The 24,613-nt window shown below is 38.3% G+C and overlaps 2 protein-coding genes across 4 annotated transcripts in view; both read right to left on the reverse strand.

Annotated features, from left to right (window-relative positions):
- Positions 1-2,159: 2,159 nt before the first annotated feature.
- Positions 2,160-24,613, reverse strand: part of TANK (TRAF family member associated NFKB activator) — a 101,407-nt gene continuing 78,953 nt past the window's right edge. Inside the window, exons 5-8 of one of the 3 annotated variants that reach the window (XM_075529606.1) lie at positions 13,365-13,432; positions 12,555-12,670; positions 6,084-6,664; positions 2,160-2,907 (exon numbers count right to left, since the gene is read on the reverse strand). In XM_075529606.1, the coding sequence (XP_075385721.1) occupies positions 2,734-2,907; positions 6,084-6,664; positions 12,555-12,670; positions 13,365-13,432 (939 nt within the window). In that variant the 3' untranslated portion in view covers positions 2,160-2,733. The remainder of the gene's footprint in view (positions 2,908-6,083; positions 6,665-12,554; positions 12,671-13,364; positions 13,433-24,613) is intronic. The other 2 variants (XM_075529605.1, XM_075529607.1) reach the window with 2 other exon arrangements.
- LOC142424416 (E3 ubiquitin-protein ligase RNF113A-like) overlaps positions 16,958-24,613 on the reverse strand; it is a 34,256-nt gene continuing 26,600 nt past the window's right edge. The window contains exon 2 of the mRNA XM_075529609.1: positions 16,958-21,112. Within this exon, the coding sequence (XP_075385724.1) occupies positions 20,022-21,047 (1,026 nt within the window). The 5' untranslated portion in view covers positions 21,048-21,112 and the 3' untranslated portion in view covers positions 16,958-20,021. The remainder of the gene's footprint in view (positions 21,113-24,613) is intronic.

Below are 24,613 nucleotides of genomic sequence, written 5' to 3' on the forward strand. Positions count from 1 at the left end.
GTGCCGAGCGGAGCGGCGCCCGGACGCGCGCGCGTGTGCCTGTGCACGTGTGTGCATGTAGCCTCGGGTGGCGCGGCGGGGCGCGGGCTGGGACTTGGCGGGCCCCCTGCTGCTGCGCGGTGAGCACTCTCTGCTCCGGCGGAGACTCGGGCGAAGGGGCGGGCGGGGCGAGGCGAGGCGGGCGCCGAACATCCCTCCGAAACGAACCGACGGGGAGGCTGGGGCTCTGCTGTCAGCGGCGTGTCTCCCGCGCCCTAACGAGCACCGACAGTCTAATTACTGTCGCTGCGCGCAGCTGTCGGAGCAGCAGCCCGGGAGCCCGCGCACCCCGCCGAACCGCCGGCCCGGCCCGGCCCGAGAGGACCGCGAGCTGGGCGCCGCGAAGGCGGGCCTGGGAGCCCGCGGACACACTCATTGTTTCATATTTATAGAGTCGTTACCTTGAAGGTTAAAAGATGTGAAGAAGAGAGGAGGGCCGGGGCGGGGGGGGGGGAGTGGGAAGAACGTCTCCTGAGCCTCCAGCCACCCCCTCCCCCTCCCCCCGTGTTGGTAAAATAACCACGCACCCCGGGGCTGAGGGGGCGGGGTGAGCCCGGCTGGAGTGTAAGAAAGCAGATGTCCCCGCTGGCAGCAGCCTCAGCCTCCGGGGAAAGCTGCGCCGGGGGGGCCTCCCGAGGACATTCACCTCCCACTTCTCAGGCATCCCGCTCACAACTGCCTCGCCTCGGCGGGGGCGGTTTTTCCAGACTCAGCGTTTCGGGTGTGCAGCTTCTCTACCTGGGAGCGGTTCTTACCCCGCCACGCTTAGCAGATGCCCAAACGCAGGCCCTGCACGACTCTCTAACAGGAGACCGAGGGAGACCTGGTGGGTGCCCACTCCACCTTTGGAGCTGCAGCCAGCCACCTTAGCGAGGCCAGGAGCCCGCTCGCCAGACCCCTCCCCTGTGGTCCAAGGCCTGTCGGTGTCCCTCGGAAGATGGGATCGCAGGTAGAGCTGGAACCCCAAAGGCAGCATCCTGATCCCGCCTGCCTGCCTTGCCACCACTGAACATGAAGGTGGGGGGCAAGGGGCCAGCGAGCTGGGGAGAAGGGCCCGTGATAGTTTGAAGCCCCTTCTTGCTCATCCCGTTTCCTTGGGTGTCTGCAGGGGAGTAGGTGTCAACTTTCTGAGAGGTCCCCTCCTCTAGAAGAGGGCAAAAAGAGTTCCCTTTCACAAGGCAGGTACCGTGGTGTATTCTGGCTGGTGTAGCACGCTGGAACGTTTTTATTTTTAATTCTCTATGTGGGAGGACAGGTGAAAGGGGACGCTGGTTAGGGGGGGGGGCGGCAGGGGGACGGGAAGAGGCTTGGATCATTGTCTAGGCATTTCCATGCGGTCCCCGTGGCAATGAAAGAAAGATGTACACGCCCCAGAACCCTTCACAGTGAACACCTAATAATCGCTATGTCACCTTGGTGAAGAAGATGTCAATGTGATGTGCTTGGCACCCTGAGAAGTTGAGGCACGGCTCTCATTCTTCCACACAGTACGACTCTTCAGACTCTTCACTGTGGGTCAGGGCCTGCCCCGATCTCCCCATCCCAAACCCTCCAGGCTTAAAGCACCATGCTTCAGGATGGCTTAAATTTGTTTCAGAGTTGCAAGTCAATGTTGACTGCAAAAAACGGAAGCATTTTTTTTAAGGTCTGGGGAAGAAAGAAACCCAGAGGAAAAAATCATAGGGAAGAAAAACAGGAAATTTCATTTTAAAATGTTAAAAAATTTGCATTTTGAGTTTCACATCATCTCTCAGTACCTTCCAGTGGCCATCAGTCAAGCTGCTAACAATGAATAATTTTTCAACAAGAATCGAATATTTCTAATCTAAATTGGTAATATGGACAATCCTTTACGGGGTTCTATAGATTTGTTCCCATTAAAGACACACGAATTTCTTTTGTAAGTTTAGTTTGAAAAGTGTTTTTAAATCCAAAGTGACCCAAATGTAATAAAATGTCAGCAGATAGGATCATTATCGTTCTCCCTAGTTACTGGAAAGAAAACGTGAATGTTAAGAACTTTCCCAAAATGTGGTGACATAAACCTTTATTTTCTTTTAACTTAGAAACAAAGAACACATTAGTGATCATAGCATAAGTAACCCTCTTAATATTTAACTCATGTTTAATGTAGCTATACAAAGTAAAAATTAAAACCATATATTATTTTTTTAAAAACCTAAAATATTTGATCATACCAGTAATTTTACCATTGGTTAACAAATGACTTAGATTTGGCTTTTTACATATTAAATGTTTATTTTTTACTAATTTTTATTACAAGTTTATTTTAAAAGAATATATTATAAATAATATAAAATTTAAAATGAAATTAAGTGGGAAAAATCCCTATAAACATTTAACATTACCAAATCAAACTGATATAACTAGACATCCAAGCATTTAAGTTTAGGTATTGGAAACAAAATCTGAATTATGATCATGTAATATCCCAAGTCACATAATTTTGAATTATGGTAATAACACTGTAAACATGAATACAATGAATGACAGATCAGGACAGGATGATCTTTTAAAAGACAATAAAAGTAAGGTACAAAATTTAAGTTAAGGAAAAAATTCATATAGCTGTAGCATTGAATTTTTCTATAAACGTTTTATACTATTTATAATCAAGTATTACAAACTCCAAATCATTGCACAGAACTTGATTTGTCTGTTTTCAAATGTGTCTTAAGTCTCCCCATTAAAGTGTGAATTAAGATGCCGGAGGAAATCCCCCCTAGAAGTAATGGATGGTGGGAAAACTGCTTGACAGAATTCACATACTCGAGGTATAAGCAGTTCTGAGTCTGTACCACTTTGTACCAAGTCACTGTCTTGGGGAGGATAGGGCTTCCAAACTGGCTGCAGGAAACAAATAAATGAAAAACTTTCCGTTATTTGTCTTGAAAATCAACTTGTATTCTGAATAAGTTATATGCATGTACTTGAAATTCCTTAATACTAATAACCGAGTACTGAAATATCCTAATATGAAAGAAAAATAATTTTGCACCAAAGTTAATATGAGACTATAACTCAATTCCCTTTTTCATAAAGGACAACAATATTTTGTTAAAAGCCATCTAGGCTACATGTTTAAGTATTTTATCTTCATATATTAAAAAATATGCTAGCTTCAACAACATCAGTTTCAATACCTGTTACTACAATGACACTTGTTTTGGAACAAAGGTCAATACTGTAAATCTTTTTAATGAAATTTTATCTTTTCTATTTTATATTAGAAACCTTAAGTTATAGGGTCTTATAGTCTTTACTAATACATAGTATATTAGGTATGATGTATGTGTGTACATGCATTTAATCAATGTTTCACTATTTATAAGCAAATATCCACCAAACATATAACATATTCGTGTTTTGATGGCTGAAAACATTTTTTTAACGTCAAGTATTTCATCACTCAGCAGAATCTAATGTCAGGTGTATACTTTGCTCCGTTATACTGTGCATAGTATGGCCTTCTGAGCCTTCCGGAGAAAAGTGAAACCTGTCAACAGTAAGTCAAAGCATGATGGAAAGTTATAATGCAACAGGACCACCTACGTAAACACTTCAGTGATGGCATCTATGCCATTTTTTAAATGAGTAAAAGAGAAAGAAATAGCTTTTAGTTTAATGTTAATAGTAGGTGCTCAATAAACATTGGTTAACAATATATCTTTTAGAATGGTTTTTAAAATTATTTTTTTAATTAACAAAATTATTTTTTAAATGTGCATTATTACCTTGATTTAAGAGCCCAAAGAAACAATTCTCAATTCTGATACTTTGAGAAAAATCACCATCTAAAGTAAATTTTTAGAAGTCTGAGACAATTTTATGCTACTACTTATGTTTTGAGAGTAACATACCTGATACCGTTCGTTTCCACCTTCCTCACTTCCTTCCGTCTAGTTAACCCGCATTTACATAAACAGTATATAACCAGTTGAAACATATGAGCTTCACAACACCACTGACTTCTTATAAACATTACTGGACAGCTGTGTACAGTTGGTGTAAATATACAAAGTCTGTCTAGGTACCGAGATATATTCAAATACCAGTCCAGGAGGGCTTATACCATTGACTCAGTTCCTTTTGCGAGAATCTGACAGTTTTATCACATACAAAAAAAGTAATATTTAGAACGAATGTTATGTACTTGGGGATAAAAGTCTGATTAATATGTACCACTCTAATGGGAAGTTGGTATGGATAAAGATGATTAAAGGTAACCCTTACTGAGATCTATAAAATAGTAAGAAATGGATTTAGAAACAATTTAGTTTTTAAAATTAGTGAGTCAATCCATCTTCTAATTTACCTCCAAATTCTATGTTTATTTTAATCTACTGGGATCTACTAGTTCAGATTTAATTTTTTTCCCTTTTTAGTTACTGATTTCTTATATAATTCAGTTAGGACTCCAATTACTGACTCAGCAACCGTAGGAAAAAACTTAAAATCATATGGAGTAAAAACTACTTTAGTCTTTGTTATGATAGCTAAATATGTAAAAAAGGTATTAAGTAGTAATGACTGATATGAAATAAAGTCAAAATCTGAAATATAACTCAATTTTTATTTCTCTTTGCTAGCATCTATCAACAAGTCAAGAATTTTGGATTTATCCTACTATATGATTATAAATAAAATACTGTTTAGAAAAAAATAAATTTTAGAAATAATCTTTCAAACTGTAACCTGGCCTTCAAAACAAACTAATTTATTTGCTTTTTCTGCCAAAATATCAATTATCTAACCTTATGCCCCATGTCTTATGACAGCTCAACACCAATTCTCCTGCATTTTTTAAGCTGTATACTTCTCCATCAAGTTGTAATCACATACCAGCTGTTTCCCTTGCTGCAGTATAGAAAGCAAATGCACAATGCAGGGTGCCATCTACTGAAATATGAATGCACAGACTAACTAGGAAAAGAACAAGCAAGAGATATAATGGAGAAAAAGTAACAAGTATTAGAACTGATGTACTTCACAGCTCCACAGGAATTCTACTGGCAATAAATGAAATTGTTTAATTTGTTTCATTTAGGAGCAACTATAACTGAGACTATGATAAGGTATAATGAAGAATATAAGTGAGTTTATAATTAAGACTTATTGTCAGACATTGCCTAGTTTTCCCTACTACTGAAATATACCACAGCATGACTGCAACCGCCTGTGTATGATGATCGGAAAGTCTAACCTATGAAAGCACTTATAAAACAAAAAGGTAGTCATTTTTTTCTCTGTATCCCAAAGGCAGAGAAGATAAATCAAACAAATGCAAGCTATATAGATAATTTACATCAATGTGTTTTCATTAAATTGTTTATTTTTATAATTTTTGAACAATTATATCTTTTGATTGCCTTCAGGGATTAAAATGGGGTCTATAAATACTACACAAGCTGAGAAAAATGAAGACATATGATTAAAACAATATATATACAGAAATTATTTTTAAAATTAGGGTTTATGTTCAGTGCCGGATTAGAAACTAAAGCCAAAATCAAATCCTATAGGTCTACATACTATATAAATGAGAATATGACATTAGTTTAGCGATAGTTCACCTATTTGGATAAACAGAAATATACAATGCAATGATTTACTTTGGGGAAATTATGTGTTCTTGTAAAAATGAGCATGATATGTGCGACTATTTTAATGAAAATAATACCATTTGCTTCATTGCACATATATAATAAAGATTGCTGTACTAACACCGGTCCTGAGTAACCAAGCTTTGAGTGAGAGACTAAGAAAGTGACACCGCAGAAGTCAGGCTCACATGTATTTAAAAATGCGCCTTAGTTTCAAGGTACTTTAACGCAGCCCTTTACCACATTCACATTTTATAATGTCATATCATTTATACGACTTGATTTTTTTATTAAAAACTTTAACTGCGGCTTGTCACTAATTTTAAAAGAATGTCAGCAACCTAAAAGAGATACATATCTGTGCATGTATGGCAAAATGTGTGTTCACACATAATATATTTGTTAATGCAAAACAGTTACCTGCTGTGGTCCTCGGACAGCTCTTCCTGAGGAATCGAATGAGGGATAAGGTGCATCAGCTGGGTCCTGAAGTGGGAATGTATTTATATACAATGCATTAGGGCTTCCAGGTGGCAAACACGGAGCTTTATCCAGAGTTGTCCTGATACAAGTGTTTACAAGATTTGAAGGTTTTGTTTTGTCAGTTGTTTTAAGGTTTTCTATAGCTGAAGCTATGGGGTCAATTCCTTGATTTTCAAATAAAGATTCTCCTATTTTAACGAAATTTCCTGGGTTGTTTCTGAGCTCCATATTAAATGTGTCCTGCCCCACTGTCTCCGCTGTGGCAGGACCAAGGACTTTGGGTCTCTCTGGAGTGCTATGTAAGAAAGTGGAGTCACTGTCCATAGGTGGGAACTTGACATTGAATTTAGAAAGTGATTCAACAGAGGTGTCTTCCTCCTCTCGGCCCAGTCCTCTTGGTGTGACAGATGTGATGCATGGCGCATCTCTGTTTATATCATCTTTAGCCTGCGGCTTACACGGTGCTTCCCGTTTCTCTGTTTTATCCGTACACTGTATAGGCACAGAGCACTGTGTTTCTGCACGGGAAAGAAAACAAAAGGGAAACATTCACATTCAAATCATTCTTTACAAATCTGTTCAATCAGCTTTCAACAGATGAGTATTATTTTTCTATTGGTTTTTATGGCAACTGAAGGCAACTGAGATTTTTACTACTGGGCTGCACAGGGACATAAGCAGTCTTCAGCAGGTGAATGGGAACACAGCTGATTAGTCGGTTTGACTACTTTGCCTTTTTCTAGATTTTTTGCTCTAAGCTTTGTATCTATCTACAGTTATATTGTCCTGAATTTAAAAAGCATTTGCTTGTACTGTATATCTTTAAACATTTTGTCAGTAATGGAAATGGCAACCGTGAACTTACTTTGACCAGTAAGTTGTTATGAGGGAAAATCCTTAGTAGGTGGTACATACACATATATGTAAAGAATCTATACAAATTGGGTAATTTATTTTCCAAGGTTATTATGTAATTAAGTATATCACCAATTAATTTAGCTATTGTCTACTCTCAATAACCCAATCAATTAATTTAGCTATTGTCTACTCTCAATAACCCAATAACTCTATTGTCTACTCTCAATAACTGGTGGAGCAGTGAAACCTCAGGATGCATGTTAAGAAAACTATATGTGAAAATATAATTTCCTCATGTATTAAAAAGGCCTTCATTTTAATCTAGGTTAGATACCATGGCCTCTGTCACTAAAACAGCCTCTATTATTCATTTACCAAAAAGTCACTTATCCAAAAAATTTGGCTTTCTAGGATATGGGCAAAAGCCAGTAGGTAAAGACCGCGTCTGAGACGCCAGACTTTGAGGCACAGGCACAGGGGCATGGATTTTACTCTTGTTCTCATTTTGGGGCTGGTTAGAAGCACAGAATTAAGATGGTATATGAATTGATAAAGGCAGACACAAGATATCAACACGAGTTGAAAGCAGGGAAGAGGCAAGGAAATCACAACAAAACAAAGCACATGTAAGAATGCAGAATACACAGTCGTCTAGTGCAGGGCCAATAAAATGACACCTCTCAATAAAAACAAAGCTCACAGCAACTCTGCAGTGTTGCTGATCCTGAGCCATGGAAGACACAGAAAATCTAAATTAGGCCCTAAAATATAAATTCAAGAAAGCAGTGAGGTGATTAATATGCATATTAAAAATGATTTTAAATGGATATGTGGTCAAAAATAACAACAAACAATGTTAGCATTTAAAGAAGGTTAAAATTAAGGAAAACCAAAACACAATCAAGGCACTGTCATTGAGTAAATTCTGACTCACAATGACCCTATAGGGCAGAGCAGAACTGCTCCACAGGGTTTCTAAGACTGAAGTTTTACGGGCAAACAGCCTTATCCTTTCTCCTATAGAGTGGGTGGTGAGTTTGAACTTCCAACCTTTTGGATAGCAGTGCAATGCTTTACTCAAAGTGCTACCAGGCTTTCTAATATTAGGGACGCTGTATAAAATGTGAAGACTTTGGCAGTGATGAAGGTTTAAGTAGATCGGATACAGAGTCCCGTGCACAGTGTCTGTCCAGGTTAGTAGGCATAAAAGCATCAGAAGTTGCTGCTAAGACACTGAACAAATCTAATGTCAGGCATTTCCCCTTTTCCTTTGGTCTTGGTAGCCTCACGGCACCTTTTTATTTTCACATCAGCACATTCGTTTAAAAGCTATTGTACATACTCATGCATAAGCCGAGTTTTTCAGCACATTTTAATGCAGTTTTTGTGGTAAAATTAGGTGTCTCGGCTGATATTCGGGTCAGCTTATACTTGAGTATATATGGTATGTTCTATTTGAATATGATATGTAATACATGCAACTTCTTTAATTCACCCCATTATATAGTGTTGCTTTTTATTACCTCAGCCTTGGAATTGCTTCATGGCCTCTACATTCATCTCGTACTGGGACCATTCTTACATTGCTGCTTTTCTCCTCTTCCCAGAGTAGTTCTACCAAGTAGGGCTACGTGTGGCTATCATGTTACCTTCACAGCTCTCCAAGGCCCTCAGCCACATAACTATCATTACTTGGCCCCTGGCCAGCTCTCCAAGTTCACCTTTTATTTGACCTTCTTTTCTCCAAGGAGCTCTGGTGGCACAGTGGTTAAGAGGCTGGCTTAATGAACTTTGCCATATTGAATTTTCTAGTTCTTTAAAATAGCCACACCCTCCTGTCTCTGAGCCTGGTATGTGCTGTGCAGGCTGCTTGAAGTGTTCCCTCACACTACTCTTTGCATTTTTTATTTGTCCTTCCTATCTTGGCTTAAATACAGATTTCTTTTGGATGGCTTTCCCTTGACTTTCCAAAGCCAGTTTAGGTATTACTCAAGTACTAAGCACTCTGGACTATATTCGCTAGAACACCTCTCTTTCTCCCATTAATGTAGGTTTCTTGAGGTCCTACACTGTAATTTGGTGCTCATGAACCCCAGTACCTTGCCTAATGCCTGGAAGATAATATCTTGTCAATAAATTCATTCTGAGTGAATCTGTATGTACTTCCTGAGAGCCTAGAATAATACTGTACATGTACTAGATATATGCTCACATAACAAGGAGGGCCCAGCATCTAGCGCAAGCTCAAGTGTCTTGCTAGATTTTTTTGGAACTTTAAAGTTCGTGAAGCAGTCCTATTCTGTGGCAGTAGATTTGACAGTGGCAGAAAATTGTAGATAACATTTGTTAGTTGTAACAAATTAGGAAAACAACTGTTGAGGTCACCAAATTCTGCAACACTTGAGAAGGAGTTTAGATTTAGCAAAATGATGCTCACAAAGAAATGGAAAGACTGATGAAGCATCTTCTTTGTTGCTGCTGACATCAATGACTGCTAGCAGTTATTAGCAACTCTACTTCTATGTGCCATGCACTGTTATAAGTAGCATCAAAAACCTGTTACTATGGAGTCACTTCTGACTCATAAGTATTATATATTCATCAATTCATTTAATACTCCAAATAATCCATAGGTAATCAGTAACTCATCATCAAGTTGATTCTGTACCAAATAGGGTTTTTAATGGTTGATTTTTTCAAAGTTACCACGTTTTTCTTCTACAGTGCCTCTGCCTCTGGGTGGACTGAAACCTGCAACTTTTCGATTAGAAACTGATGGTGTTAACTGCACTACACTATTATTATGCCCCCTTTAATACAAATAAACAGGGACACGGAGACGTTAATTTCAAGGCCACTCACAGAGTGAAGGAATGGCTGCTCTGGCACTAGGACTTGGGAGTCTAACTTTAGTCTGTGCTCTGAACCGTTACGCTAATTTGAAAGGCTGGCTTCGATATAAATACACACACACACACACACACACACACACACTGAAATACATACCTAAAGGAATCTCAAAATTGACAGAAATGTGATCTGGATGACTTTTCTAGGAAGTGACCTAATGTCTTTAATAAACAAAAACATGGAGAACTAAAATAGCTGTCATACAGCAAACATTTTCCCTCAGCATAGCTGGGTACAACCTTAGATAGATTTAAATAATCTTCAGAGTTAATCTGCTCAAATAGTGAGAGTTGTTATCTATTAAAAAAAAATCCAAACCTAAGAGTGTAGGGACACTAGAAGTCCAAGCTTAGGAAACCTGAAAACTCAAATGCAAACATGAAAAAGAACTCATAAAGACAGTCAGGCAAGCAAATTACTTTTCTATTTCTACGTCTTATCTCTCTCATGAATACTTATTTTTGCAAGGAATAAGGCAAAATGTGAAAGCTACTTATTTTTTCAGCTATATGTTCTATAATTATAATTTCTTTCTTACTTTTATTGGGGACTCTTACATCTCTTATCATAATCCATACATTCATCCAGTGTGTCAAGCACATTTGCACACATGCTGCCATCATTTTCAAAGCATTCTCTTCCCACTTGAGTCCCTGATATCAGCTCCCTATTTCTTCTCCCTCCCTCCCCCTCGTCTTGCAGATCAACAAAAGAAAAATATTTCATGATTGCTTGTAACCTCTAATCCTATTTTCTTCTCTCCTAATTTCTATTCAAGTAAGATCCTCTTCTGTGTATCAAACAGCACTCTAAAAATCTTTTATTTATTTTTGCCCTCAAGGCTACTGTTATATGTGGATGAATACAAGACAGCAGTAATAAAAAGAAAATTGAAAATTTTCCTAACACAAATTTTCCTAAGTTGTATCTGGTTACTCAAAATCAACTCAAATTTTAATATAAATGACACAAAGATGAATTATAGGGTGAAAAATACTTTTTCCTCCAGAAATATTATCTAAATCATATTTTATAAGTTCTATATTTTTACTCAATGTAATATTCATAATTTGAAACCCTAGACAGGAATCGTTTTTCTTAAATACTTACTTGTTCTTCCTCTCATTACTACTACCAGAGCATAACACTTAATATTTCAGTTTATGTCTGGACCCACCAAATATTTAAGATATCTATAGCTCAAATAAGATCCAAAACATTTCCAGAAGAATTCTGGATTTATTATTTATGACACACAGTTCATAGCAAGCACTAGTAATGTAGTCTGGTAGGAAAAACTGGAGTAAAACATTCAGTGCTCTACTTGATAAGACACATCCTGACGTAGACCTGAGTAATTTAAAAATGGTCAAAGTACTAGGTCACTGATAATGGGATAAAGTTCTCTGTATAACAAAGAATGTGTTACTATCACAATGGTTGGTAAGATGTTGATGTTGGAAAAAGCATGTCTATGAATTCTAGGCACTATATCTCTACAGATAGTTCATTTTAAACAATAATAATTCCTTTACTTCAGAAGTAGGTGGTCGTTTTAGTTTGTGCAAAAGTTTAATTGTCATGAAAATACAACAAAAGTTCAGATGAAGAAATGTAGTGTCCTTTTTGGGATATGAGGAGAAAGAAGGTGAAGAAGTAAATGCTGTTTGTTACAAAAACAGTTTTATTTTTCCAATACTACCTGTGTAGCTTTGCTGATAATGAAATAGCAGTAAGTAAAGGGTGAATTTAAATGATAAACCTTTTTTTAATGGTCTAGATATAAACACCTTAAGAAATGAGAAGTGTTCTTTAATTATAGGAGTGCTAGTCAGCATTGCTGAAACATCTCAGTAAAAACTGCAAACCACATCTCTTGGGAATTGTACAAAGAATATCTCAGATCATAAGAGTAAAGAATTATTTATCCTTATCAAGGGATCAGTTAGTTTATCTTCTTTTTCTATACTAAATTGCTTGGTAGCCAGAGAGAAGCAAAAACCAGGAAGCTGTTGTCTGGGGTTTTAGGGAGGTAAGCGCTTTAAAAAAACACACTGTACTAAATGCATACAACAGATGAGTAATTTAAGTTAAATCTTATATTACACTTTACTTGTGCCTCCAATAGAACTGCAACAGGAAATGTGAAGTGCTTATTTCTTGAACCAAATTATCAAAATCTAACCATATCATTTAACTGACTTTCAACACGAAGTAAAAAACAAACCTATTCTATTAGGTGTGTTTTTATAGTGTTATTTACCTCATAAAAGTATGCATGAAGGTTGCTTTCTAACATATGATTAAATGTTTTTAAAAACCTAATTAACAATTGAAACTTTAAGGGCTATACACTGTATTTATTTTGTACTTTTTCATGTTGGGACATCTCGTTAAGATGATTACAATATGTCAATCAATTTGATCTATACAGTTATCACACACAATACAGAAAGAGGAAAAAAAGTCAATAATTATATAACGTAATACATAAAACATCACAAATACATTTAAATATAAGGAAGCGGGAGTCAAGTTGTAGCTTCTTTGCACTTGAGATATTTTCACATTAAAAAAGAAATTAAACTTTAAGTAAATGACAATAAAATTACTATTGCTGTGAGTTAAGTCAGACCTTACCAGCTGCAGTGTCCGGTGCATTCAGTTTGCTCAAGTGCTCTTTTTGTGCTTTTGCTAGCATGCATATTCTATGAAATTCTTCTTTCAGATCCCAGAATGTCCTCTCTAGAATATCTCTGATTAAAAAAAAATCAAGATGATAGCTTCATGTACTTTTAGCATCATTAAACTTACATAGTAACTTTTTATGTACCACAAATACTTCTCAAAAGATTAAACATTATTTTATCTTCTTAGAAAATTCCCAACACCTCCAAGGTTGAAAGGTTGTACAAAAAAGAAGATAAATTAAAACAGTCTAACACACATACAGACTACTACATATCATCTATATATCACAAAGTGGCTCTTACTTTCCCCTACAATAGAAATTTTAATGCATTAACTTTTGCCCTCAGAAAACAAACACAAATGAAATGTGCCTCATTTTGATAAGGTTCACATTAGAGTCCATAAGAACATAATAGTTGGTGTGCTGTAGTAGTAGAACTTCGGGGAATTCAGTTTTTAGATCCAGCTCTATTAACTGTGTGCTCTTAATTAGTTTAACACACAAAGGACGCTCAAGTTTTCAGTTTTATTGGTCACTCACAGTTCTTTAAAAAAAAGGCTACTTTCTAATTACGTTATAGTCGTGTATAAGCCGAGCTTTTCAACACATTTTTAATGCATTTTTTGTGATAAAATTAGGTGCCTTGGCTGATATCCGAGTCTGCTTAGATGCATGCATATATGGTACTAAACTCTCAAAAATATAGCTACTCTTTATTCATAATTTTATAAAGTTGATCAAAAAGATTACATGGTTACCTTTCATGAAATAAAGGAATGTTCTTTGGTGAAGTTTCATTTCTAGATGGAACCTCTTGTCTTCTTACCTTAAATACACAAAGTGATCACAATTTACAGCACCTTTAAACTCAAATAGGAATGGGCTAACAGAAAATAAAATATTTTCCTCATTGCAAAGTAAGTTGAGATTGCTTTATACTTATATATACATCTCTATATATATATATACACAAGTGGACTTCAAAAATGTCATATTTTAAGTTTCCTTGTATACTTCTATATGTAAATGTATATATAAATGTTTTATAAGTATAACAATTTTGTTTCTAAATGGCAAAGAGGGGAAATCAGGCAAAGAGGAAAATGATAGTTAAACCATATGAAGACCTAAAATATTTCTGATATTTTCAATCCTGGTAATTCAAGAAAATTCATCCAATTCAACCATTGGTCAGAATGCTACTCTTTGCCAAGCACCTGATATAACCAGAAACTCACGGGGGGGGGGGGGGGGGGGGAAGAAAACAAAATGTGTGTATGTTTACTTTGTAAGGCTGCTCACTAATAATGGCCTGTACATTTAAATAAATTTCGTTGTATTTTGTTTTGTTTTTGCTGAAGATTGCTGTTGTATTAGAGGAAGCAGATAACACAAGCTGTAGCTCCTTAGAGTTTAACAAGTATTTTAAAGGTTATAAAATGCAGTGCAATCATGTACTTAAGTTACTTCCCCACAGTTCTTACCTTTCACTCCCACCCTGTGGCTTACGTTGGTATTACATTTACTAGTCAGCTTTACAGAACCTGTGACCTAGTCGATGGTTTAGATTAAAAATAAATTTCAATAAATATGATTAGAAAACTTGCTTTCTATACCTTCTGAAACTATAAACTAACAAATTCAACATTTGAAAAAGTCCTTCTGTTAATGAATCATACTTTGTAATTCAGCTACAATTGCGTCCTTATTTAAGTCCAAATAGTGGATATTTAAGTTTAGTGACTTAACAGATTTTCAAGTAAGAACATTGGTTATGGGTAAAAATTAAAGATTTTACTTGTTTCTTATGTTCTTGATTTTCAAAAGATTTATTTCCATTTTTAATTAATTTTATTTGTTATAAGAAAAATGAGCCCCTAATAAAACGTCTAAAAAAAAGAAAAGAAAAATGACAAGAGCCCCCTTTTTTGGTTTAATGTCCTCTCCAATTTATTACTCATTTTTAGCTTTGTCTAAATAACAATGCTTGCATAGTATTTCTTAAACAGCATTGTTACAGCATACCTCTGAGTTCATAAGATAAAATCCTGATAATGGGTTATTTTCTCAGATAGAGGTAAAATATACTCTTATTGCTGCATACTGTTTGTCTGGAAAACATTTCCACCATGACTTACTTCTAGATTACAACTACAGTCGAGCTTTATCAAGTAGTCACTTAAGAAGATATTTTCACATTCGCAGTTTGTTTTTAAAGTGGTAGACAAGGTTTTTCTTTAGTGTTACGCACAATTAGAACACTCCGTGAATTTCATTGCAGACTAGAAAGAAAAACATTTTGAAGCCAGCCAATCTTTCAGGATAGTACAAGGTTGAAAAGAAAACTTTAGATTGGTATTATACCATACTTTTATCACCAAAATCAAGAAGGGGTTATGTGAAATATAAAAATGTGACAATATACTAAACAAATCATAGCAAAATACATCAATTATACAAGGGTAGTAGAAAGCATTGCTACAAAAATCAGAGGAACCCTTAGTAAACAGGCATATCCAGATGGAAAGTTTTTATTTCTCAACATATCCTCCAACCAGGTCTATACATTTCTGGAGCTAGTATTTTCTCATCCCTAACCCTTCCCTGCAGAATTTGAAGTGCTTTAATTTTACATCACACAAAACAGCAGTTTTGGCATCCCCGAGGGACTCAAATTGAGTTTCCTTTCTTTTTTTAAATAAAATCACTTTATTGGGGGCGTGTACAACTCTTATCACAATCCATACATACATCCACTGTGTCAAGAACATTTGCACATTTCTTGCCATCATTCTCAAAACATTTAGTTTTTACTTGAGCTCTTGATATAAGCTTTTTCCCTCCCCCACGAACCCTTCATAATTCATAAATTGTCATCCTACACTGTCCATCTCCCTTCACCCACTTTTCTGTTGTCCATCTCTGAGAGAAGGTTATATGTAGATCCTTTTAATTTCCCCTTTCTACCCCACCTTGCCGGTATCGCCACTCTCAACACTGGTCCTGAAGGGATTATCTGTCCTGGATTCCGTTTCCAGTTCCTATCTGTACCAGTGTATATCCTCTGGTCTAGCCAGATTTGTAAGGTAGAATTGGGATCATTGATAGTGAGGGCAGGAAGCATTTAAGAACTGTAGGAAAGTTGTATGTTTCATCGTTGCTACCTGCACCCTGATTGCGTCTCTTCACCGTGACCCTTCTGTAAGGGGGTGTCCAGTTGCCTACAGATGGGCTTTGGGCTTCCACTCTGCACTCACCCTCATTTACAATATGGTTTTTTGTTCTTTGATGCCTGACCCCTTTGACATCTCGTAGTCACACAGGCTGATTTGCTTCTTCCATGTGGGCTTTGTTGCTTCTTAGATGGACGCTTGTTTATCTTCAAGCCTTTAAGACCCCTGGCATTATAACTTTTGATAGCTGGGCACCATCAGCTTTCTTCACCACATTTGCTTATGCACCCATTTGTCTTCAGTGATCGTGTCGGGAAGCTGAGCATCATGGAATGCCAACTTCATAGAACAAAGTGTTCTTGCATTAAGTACTTGAGTGGAGGTCCAATGTCTATCTTCTGCCTTAATACTAACCCTATAAATATATGCTCATAGATCTATTTCCCCACCATCCTATATATATTTACATATGTACATGCCTGTATTTAGACCTCTAAAAATGCCCTTTTCCGGCATCATGCAAAAAGAAAAAAGATATAAGTGTGTGTATGTATGTGTATATATGTGTATATGTATATATGTATGTGTATATATATATTATATTAAATGAAGGGGGAAGTGTAGAGTGGAGACCCAAGGCCCAAGTGTCGGCCAATGGAGATCCCCTCATAGAGGGGCTTAGGAGAGGAGATGGGTTAATTAGGGTGTGAGGTAGTATCGATGAAGAACACAGCTTTCCCCCAGATCCTGGATGCTTCCTCCCCCCAACTACCATGATCCAAATTCTACCTTGCAGGGCTGGATAGGACAGAGGCTGTACACTGGTACATATGAGGGTTGGAGGTACAGGGAATCCAGGGTGGATGATACCTTCAGGACCAAGGGCGTGAGGGACGATGCTGGGAGAGTGGAGGGTGAGTGGGTTGGAAAGGGGGAACTGATTACAAGGAGCCACATGTGACCTCTTCCCTGGGAGAGGGACAGCAGAGAAGGGGGGAAGGGAGACCCCGAATAGGGCAAGATATGACAAAATAACGAGGTATAAATTACCAAGGGCATATGAGGGAGGGGGGAAAGGGGAGGGAGGGGGGGAAAAAAAAGAGGACCTGATGCAAGGGGCTTAAGTGGAGAGCAAATGCCTTGAGAATGATTGGGGCAGGGAATGTATGGATGTGCTTTATACAATTGATGTATGTATATGTATGGATTGTGGTAAGAGTTGTTGGAGTCCCTAATAAAATGTAAAAGAAGAAAAGAGAAAAAAAAATTTTAAAAAAATGCCCTTTTCCTCCTAGTTCTTTCCTCTATTTCCTTTTACTCTCCTCTTGTCCCACTATCATGCTCAGCCTTCATTTGGGGTTGAGTTGAATTTTGGGAACAAAAGGTAGTCTAAAGGGGCAAGATCAGAGTTGGAGAATGGGTGGGATAAAGTTCCCAGCAAAAATCTCATGCAACAGTCCTCGGAGAGTGAGCAAGTGCACTGATGGGAAACATCCTTAGCACAACTTTCTTGGCCTTTTCCTAATTAAAAGCTTCCAATTTTATGAAAACTTCATAAAAATCCTCAGGTTTTTTTTCAATTAAATACTTTTATTGGGGGCTCTTACATCTCTTCACAATCCATATATTCATCCAGTGTGTCAAGCACATTTGCACATATGCTGCCATTTTCAAAGCATTCTCTTCCCACTTGAGGCCCTGATATCAGTTCCCCATTTCATGTGTTCTGTGAGAAAAATCTATCAAGATTACTCATTGGGAATCTTAAAAAAAGTCATCACAATCTTCTGTGTGGACCTATCTGCCCTGAACTTAACTGGTCTAGTAGGGCATCTAGGATGCCATTTCATTTTTTTTTAAAGATATGTTTAATCTTTTTTAAAAATAATTTTATCGGGAGCTCTTACAGATATATTTCATAGTTCAATCACATCAAGTAGTGTTGTACAATTGACACGTTTCAAAACACTTTCTTCTTGAACTCCTTATCAGCTTCCCTTTATCCCTTCCCCCACCCTTATTATATATTTTCTGCCAATGCTTAGATCATCCGATGTACCCACTCACCTACAATTCTGTTTGTTTTCCTCAAGCGGGGTTATAGTCATCATTGTTATCAGTTCCCTTTCCCTTCCTTCTTCATGTACCTGCAGGTAATCATTACTCCTGAGGTAGTCTATTGTGCCAACCTGGCCAATAAACACGAGGGGTTAATTGAAGGGCGGAGGGATAAATGGCTCAATGAGCCTCACTTTTCTAGTTTTTGGATCTCTTGCTTAGTGATGGTTGGACCAGGGTGCAGCTCTCTTAGTCAATTCCCTACTTCAGCTGGAAAGGCTCACTTCCTGCAAGACATCCCCAAGGAGAAGCTGCACGGATCTACCCCGATGCAGCCCTGGGTGCTGGAGCAGCCATATGGAGGCCCCTGGCAGCACTGAGATGTTTATACTTCGCTGATTCGGCTTTTCTCCTGCAATCGGCATCATATTGTGTTTTGTGAAATGGAGGAGGACTTTGTGGATTGGTGTTGGACATATGGGTTAATGTTGGACTTGTGGGTTTGGGCAGTACTGGGTTGGGATGTTTTCTTGATATGCACTCACCCTTTAAACTCTCGGCTATCCATGCGTTTCTGTGGATTTGTTTCTCTAAAATATCTAGACTAGCACACTCCCATTACTGTTTCTGAAAGGTTATTGAATGATTTGAATTATATAAATGAACTACGCAGGTCTAACAAGATTAATGAGGTACAAATACCCTAATTATAAGGTGAGGAAATATTAAAGAACTAGAGGAGAGTGATGTATTTCACCAATACTTACCAAATCCTAGATATATCATCCCTTCTGTGTGGCCCTTCAGTGAGGGACTGTCCAGTTATTTTACAGGTTGGTTTTGGGTCACCACTTTGTAGGTTTTGAATAGACCTTACTCTCTTGATAATACCAGTCAATCCAAGTATCAACACAGCTGATGATCACACGGTGCTTTTGGCATTCATCGAGTCAAAAGCTTGCTGAGGTCAATATATTCACTTACCATTGACAATGTGAAACAATATATGATCCCAGTTTCAGTATCTATTACATCAATGGTAATTCTATGGGTTTCTTCCAATGGTTTGGTCCCCAGTTTCTTCATCAAGGATAATAGTCTTCCTTCTCTCAGCTTTTCTTTGATGTCTTCCTGACCTTCTACAAAGTACTCAAACCAAACCCCAAACTCACTGTAATTGAGTCAATTTTAACTCCTTTTGACCCTCTGAGTAAACTAGAACCACCCTCTGGGTTTCTAAGACTGTAACGCTTTATGGGAGTAGAAACCCCTTTTCTCCCAAGGACTGGATGGTGATTTGAACTGCTGACCTTGTTGGTCAGCAGCTCCATGAGTCACTCACTATGCCACCGGGGTTCCCCCAAAGCATTTGATCCATCTGAAAACTGTTGTTTTCTGAAGGGAACATTCTCATACACTGTTGCAAAGCTTCAGTGATTTGGGAAGATGTCCATTTGAGTTTTGTTAAAAATTTGTTATTCTCAACAGAAAAATTGACATTAGCTTTGTGTTAGTCTGGGTTGACTAAAGAAACAAATTAATAGACACTCATCTGTGCAATATAAGAGAGAGCTTTATAGCAAAGACTAATTGTATATCAAGAAAACATCCTAGTCTAGTCCAGATCAAGTCCTTAAATCTGATATTAGCCCTTATGTCCAATACCAGTCTATAAATTCCTCTTTAGATGCTGGCAACACATGCAATGGAAGATCAAAGGCCAGGGGGTAGAATGTCTTGTGGATCTAGTGGCAGAGGAAGCGTTTCAGTGCCAGCATGCGTCTTCACATGGCCCCTCCAGCTTGAGAGCTCTGGTTCCATCAGCATAACTCCATGTGTCTTGTCAACTGGAAGACGAAGCAGAGTGTGTGGTCTGGCTTCCAGTGAGCTCTGTATCTCTGTAGCGCCTCCAAATGAGGTCATCAAACTGTGACCTGACTGACAGGCTAAACTCCACTTCCTTCACTCTTTAGCAGTCTCAAGTTGACACCGGATTATGTAACTACCACAAGCTTTGACATCAAAATTGTTTTTCCCTATAGTATTAAGTCCCCCCCCCCTTGAAGACACCCTAATGAGGCTAAGACAAATGTTTTAGTGAGAGAACTTGTCTGCAGTGATACTTTTTTTTTCTCCCCCAAACCACAAAACATTTATTCTGAGATTTCCAAAATCAGGAGGAATTTAAGTAATGGGGATTGGATCCTCCTTGGGGTCTTCTGGGAAGTCGGAAGGTCCACCCTCTCCAGCAGCTTGGTATTTTTCCAGTTTGGCAATCAATTCTTTCGCTGGATTGAAGATGCCATTGGTCTGCTGGTCGCAGACATAGCAACGTGAGGTGCTGCGGAAATGCTGCAGTGCACAGCGCTCGCAGAAATAATGCCTGCATTTGGTGACAACGGGGTTTTGGAAGGTCTGGCGGCAAATGAAACACTTGAATGGTATTTCCTCATCGCTGCTTCCTACTTCATAGTTTTCGTCCTCATAGATGCTATAGCGACCCTCATTAAGCTCCCGTTCGATCTGCCACCCATGCTTGTAATCGGAACGATCATGTAGGAACTTGCAGCTGTCTCCGAAGCCGCAGAAGCCAGTCTCCTTGTAGTCCTTACAGATGTCTGGCTGGTAGTCCCAGCGCACCGTGGCACGAAGATGCTCGGGTGCTCGAATTGGACCTTTCCTGACCATTCCGGAGGAGGCATTGCCCATTGATGTATCCTTGGGCTTCAAGAATTTCTGATAACTGCCGATCCCCCGATAGATCTTGTCATCTTCCTTGCCCCTCAGCTCCTCCTGGATTTTCTGGCTGCGCTCAAAAATCGCTTGTGCATCAAGCTCTTTCTCGGTGTCCAGCTGGTAGACTGCGGTCGCTCCCATATCCTCGGGCCCCGCGGGTTTTGCAGAACGCGTGGACTTGTAGACCACACCTAGACTCTCGGGTTCGTTCTCCTCGCTGCTCAAGTGGTCGTAAGGCGCCTTTTGTCTACCGCTGCCACGCGTCATTTGTATCATCGGGTTGTGGATCGTCCGCTTCTTCTCCGGGCGAACCACAGTGCTGCCTTCCTCGCTGCTGCTGCTGCTGCTCTCCTCCGGCTCGCGCTCGCAGACGGGGCGCTTCCTACAGCACGCAGCACCTTTCTGGCCGGGCTTTTTGAAGAGGAAGGTGCATACCTCATCGGTTGACTTCCCCGGAGAAAGTTGCTCTGCCATTTTGGAGTAGCTAGCTGCAAACAGCGCCAGGCGTATGGTCCGCGGCGCGGCAGGGGAACAGTGACCTCGATAAAGAGACATGTTTAAACATGTTTTGTTTAGAATAAACCTGTGCATATATTACTGAACTAGTTCTCTAGTAGAAATACTTTTTCACTCACCCTGGTATCAAATGCAATAATTTTTGTTCTTTAAAAATTGCTACTAAATTTTTTAATATGCATAAAAAAGTCATTAGGAGCTAGAAAGAGCCAAAAAGAAATACTCTGTAATTTTAGCTTAAAAACGAACACAGTTACAGACACTAGTAGAGAAAAATATCCGAATTTCCAAAGTTCTAATTTTGATACGAACTAGAAATGATTGTTTCTGAAATTGAGGATGCTTTAAAAGTTAATGGGGTTAATTTCTGTACATGCTTCAATTGGATGAACCTTGGAAATATGCTCAGCAATATGTCAGACACAAAAGGACAAACACAAAGGAGCACACAGTATATGATTTTACTTACAGCAAAAGGCAATGAGATCAAAGTTTTCGTGGTTAGTAGGGGTGAGAGGCTACACCCACCACAAAACAGACTCACAAAGTGGCTGCAACCATAGGCTCACACCTAACAATTGTGAGGACAGCCCAGGACTGGGCAGTGTTTCTTTCTGTTGTACACAGTTTGCTCTGAGTCAAAGCCAACTCAATAGTATCTAACAAGAACATGAAAGAGAAGGGGTCCTGGGCCATGATTGCTGAAGGGGTGCCAAGTTTCTGTGTGGAGTGCTGTCAACACTTTATAGATAATAGCACAATATGATAAATTAATACCACCATACTGTACACTTAAAATGGTTAAAATGACAAATGTCTTGATATTATACCCCATGGTGAATGAATACAAAGGGTCCCCCCCCCCATACCCCAAAGGAAGTTTTCTCAAAGCTATGTATTTGTTTTTTTGGTTTTTTTTTTAAAGCTACCTAATCACCTTCAAAGTAGTTTTTGTTACATTTAATACATTTGTCAAATCTGCAATTCCCTTCTTGGAAATATTTTTCAAACTCATCTGTTTGGATGGCTGGCAGGACCTTCCTCGTTTTTTTTCTTCACTTCTTCTATATCAAATCACTGTCCTTTCATTGGCAGAAACAAAAAGATGCTGTGGGGCGTGAGGTCAGGTGTGTAGAGCAAGAGAGGCATGCTATTTTTTGCCCAAAACTGGCACACTGAGATAGCTGGATGAGCAGGTGCACTGTCATGGTGGCAAAACCAGTTGCCACAAATCAGGTCTTTTTTGTCACACACAGTTACGCAATCTTTTCAGAACCTCCAAATAGAAGGCTTGATTAACTTCCAGTCTGACCTGGAAGAATAAACTCCAAATGCACTATCCCTGCACATAAAAAACAAAACAAAACCCAAATGAGCACCATCTTGATCTTTGATTTCACTTAACAAGCTGTTTTTGGGTGAGGTAACAAGGGCACCTTCCACTGGCTTGAATGATGTTTGCTTTCAGGGTAAGAATTGTACCATGTCTCATCCCCAGTAATGACCACGGGGAAAAAGTCTAGGTTACTTTGGAGCTGTACTTTCAAAGCCCGGCATGTTCCCACTGGATGGTCTTTTTCTTGGTCAGTCAGAACCCAAGGCACATATTTCGCAGTGACCCATCTCATTCCCAAATCTGTTAAAATTCACTGAACTAAGCTCCATGATAGTCCAGATCATTTCCCAATCTCTTCAATGGTCCATCGTTGGTCTTCAAGGACAAGTACACACATTTTATCGATATTTTCATCGTTGTCCGTCTTCAAGTACACGTACACACATTTTGTTGACATTTTCATTCCTTCATGAAGCTGATGGATGTTTGTCATCCACTGACATTTCATTTATTTTGAAATGAGAAAACCACTTCTACACTTGCGCTTTTCCCCATAGCACTGTCCATATAAGCTGTGTTCAATATCACAACAGTTCCTGTGACATTTTTTCCTGAGCAGGGAACAAAATTTCACAGCCAAACTATTCTCTTAAATCAGCCATCACAAAAGAATGAGGTTTGAGTGAAACTGCTTTCATGAAAAATATTCACCGTGATAAGAGAGAACCTTCCCAGGTGATGCCTCTGGGTGCACTCAGAGCAAGTTGCTAGTTGCTTGCCTATACCATGATGAATACATTATCATCACCATGGTAATAATGTGATAACTTTATGTGGGTACATTGATTTGTGAAATATTCTTTGGCTTAGTAGCAGAAAAATGCCTATGAAGTATGTTAAGTGTTCAGCTTCTTTGGAGTTGGAAACATCGCTCTGCTTACTACTATTTTTATTATTACTGAAGAAAGAGTTGTACTAAGCAATACATTGTACTTGCTAGCACTCACAACAAATAAATATATTAATAGATCTAGAACAAAAATTTCATTAATACTTGCAAAAAACACTGCAAAACAACAAAACCCAACTAAAATGAAGCAAAAAAGTGGCCAGGTCTCTTACATTTAGGAGCAGAGCTTATCTAGAATGGGTGTACCAAGTCAATGCTATTTCCAAGATATGCATAATAAGATGGGATGGGGGAAAAATGAGCTGATACTAAGGGCTCAAGTAGAAAGGAAATGTTTTGAAAATGATGATGGCAACATATGTATAAATATGCTTGACACAATGGATGTATGTATGGATTATGATGAGCTGTAAGAGCCCCTCAATGAAACGATTTAAAAATATATGCATGATAGGCAATCTTAAGGGGGAAAAATCTGATACAACTTTCTGAAATTGATCACTTATTTTCCAAAGGTTTAAGGATTGCTATAAGTTATATAAGGCTTTTAAAAAGAGAGAGAAAGTAAAACTGAAATGGACTTGGGAGTCTTTAGCAATAAACAAGTTAATCTCAAAAAACAAAAGATTGTTATAAATTAATCAGAATAGTCAACACTTTTCTAGGAACCAGAATTTTAAAATGGATCAATTAAGAGCAATATCCTGCTGAGAATTTGCACTTTTAACCATATATATATATATATATATATATAGATAGATAGATAGATAGATAGATAGATAGAAAGATAGATAGACTCACAAGCTACAGTTTTAAATAAAAAGTCCTCAGGTAATGCTTATAGATACCCAGGTGATTTTTATAGGTGAAAATGCAAATTGTCAGCAGGAGGTTTAAACAGAATGATCCAGTTCCGAGGTCAGCTTGAAACTCACTTGCTTTTTTAATGCTTAAGTTATCTGATCTAATGAAGAATACTCTGTTGAACAGCTCAGAGAACCCAGTAAATATTAGAAAGTGATCTATTATTTCTTTCTATTCTCAAAATATCATCCAAGTGGACCATATTTTGCACGAAGTTGAAATTCTGTTAACTTACAAAGAAAAATACCAAGGGAACTTTGAACATTATTATTTTAGACGCTTCTAAATAAATCATTCAACAAATGAATAAAATTTTGTGGTACTGAAACTTAGCATACTTGAAATCATCAACTTTTCCAAGCATTAAGACTGCAAATGCTAAACTTATGGAATGAATGCTGAAATAAGAGCTTT

This window comes from Tenrec ecaudatus, chromosome 13 (assembly GCF_050624435.1).
Source record: "Tenrec ecaudatus isolate mTenEca1 chromosome 13, mTenEca1.hap1, whole genome shotgun sequence".
In the NCBI taxonomy this organism is placed as follows: Eukaryota; Metazoa; Chordata; class Mammalia; order Afrosoricida; family Tenrecidae; genus Tenrec; species Tenrec ecaudatus.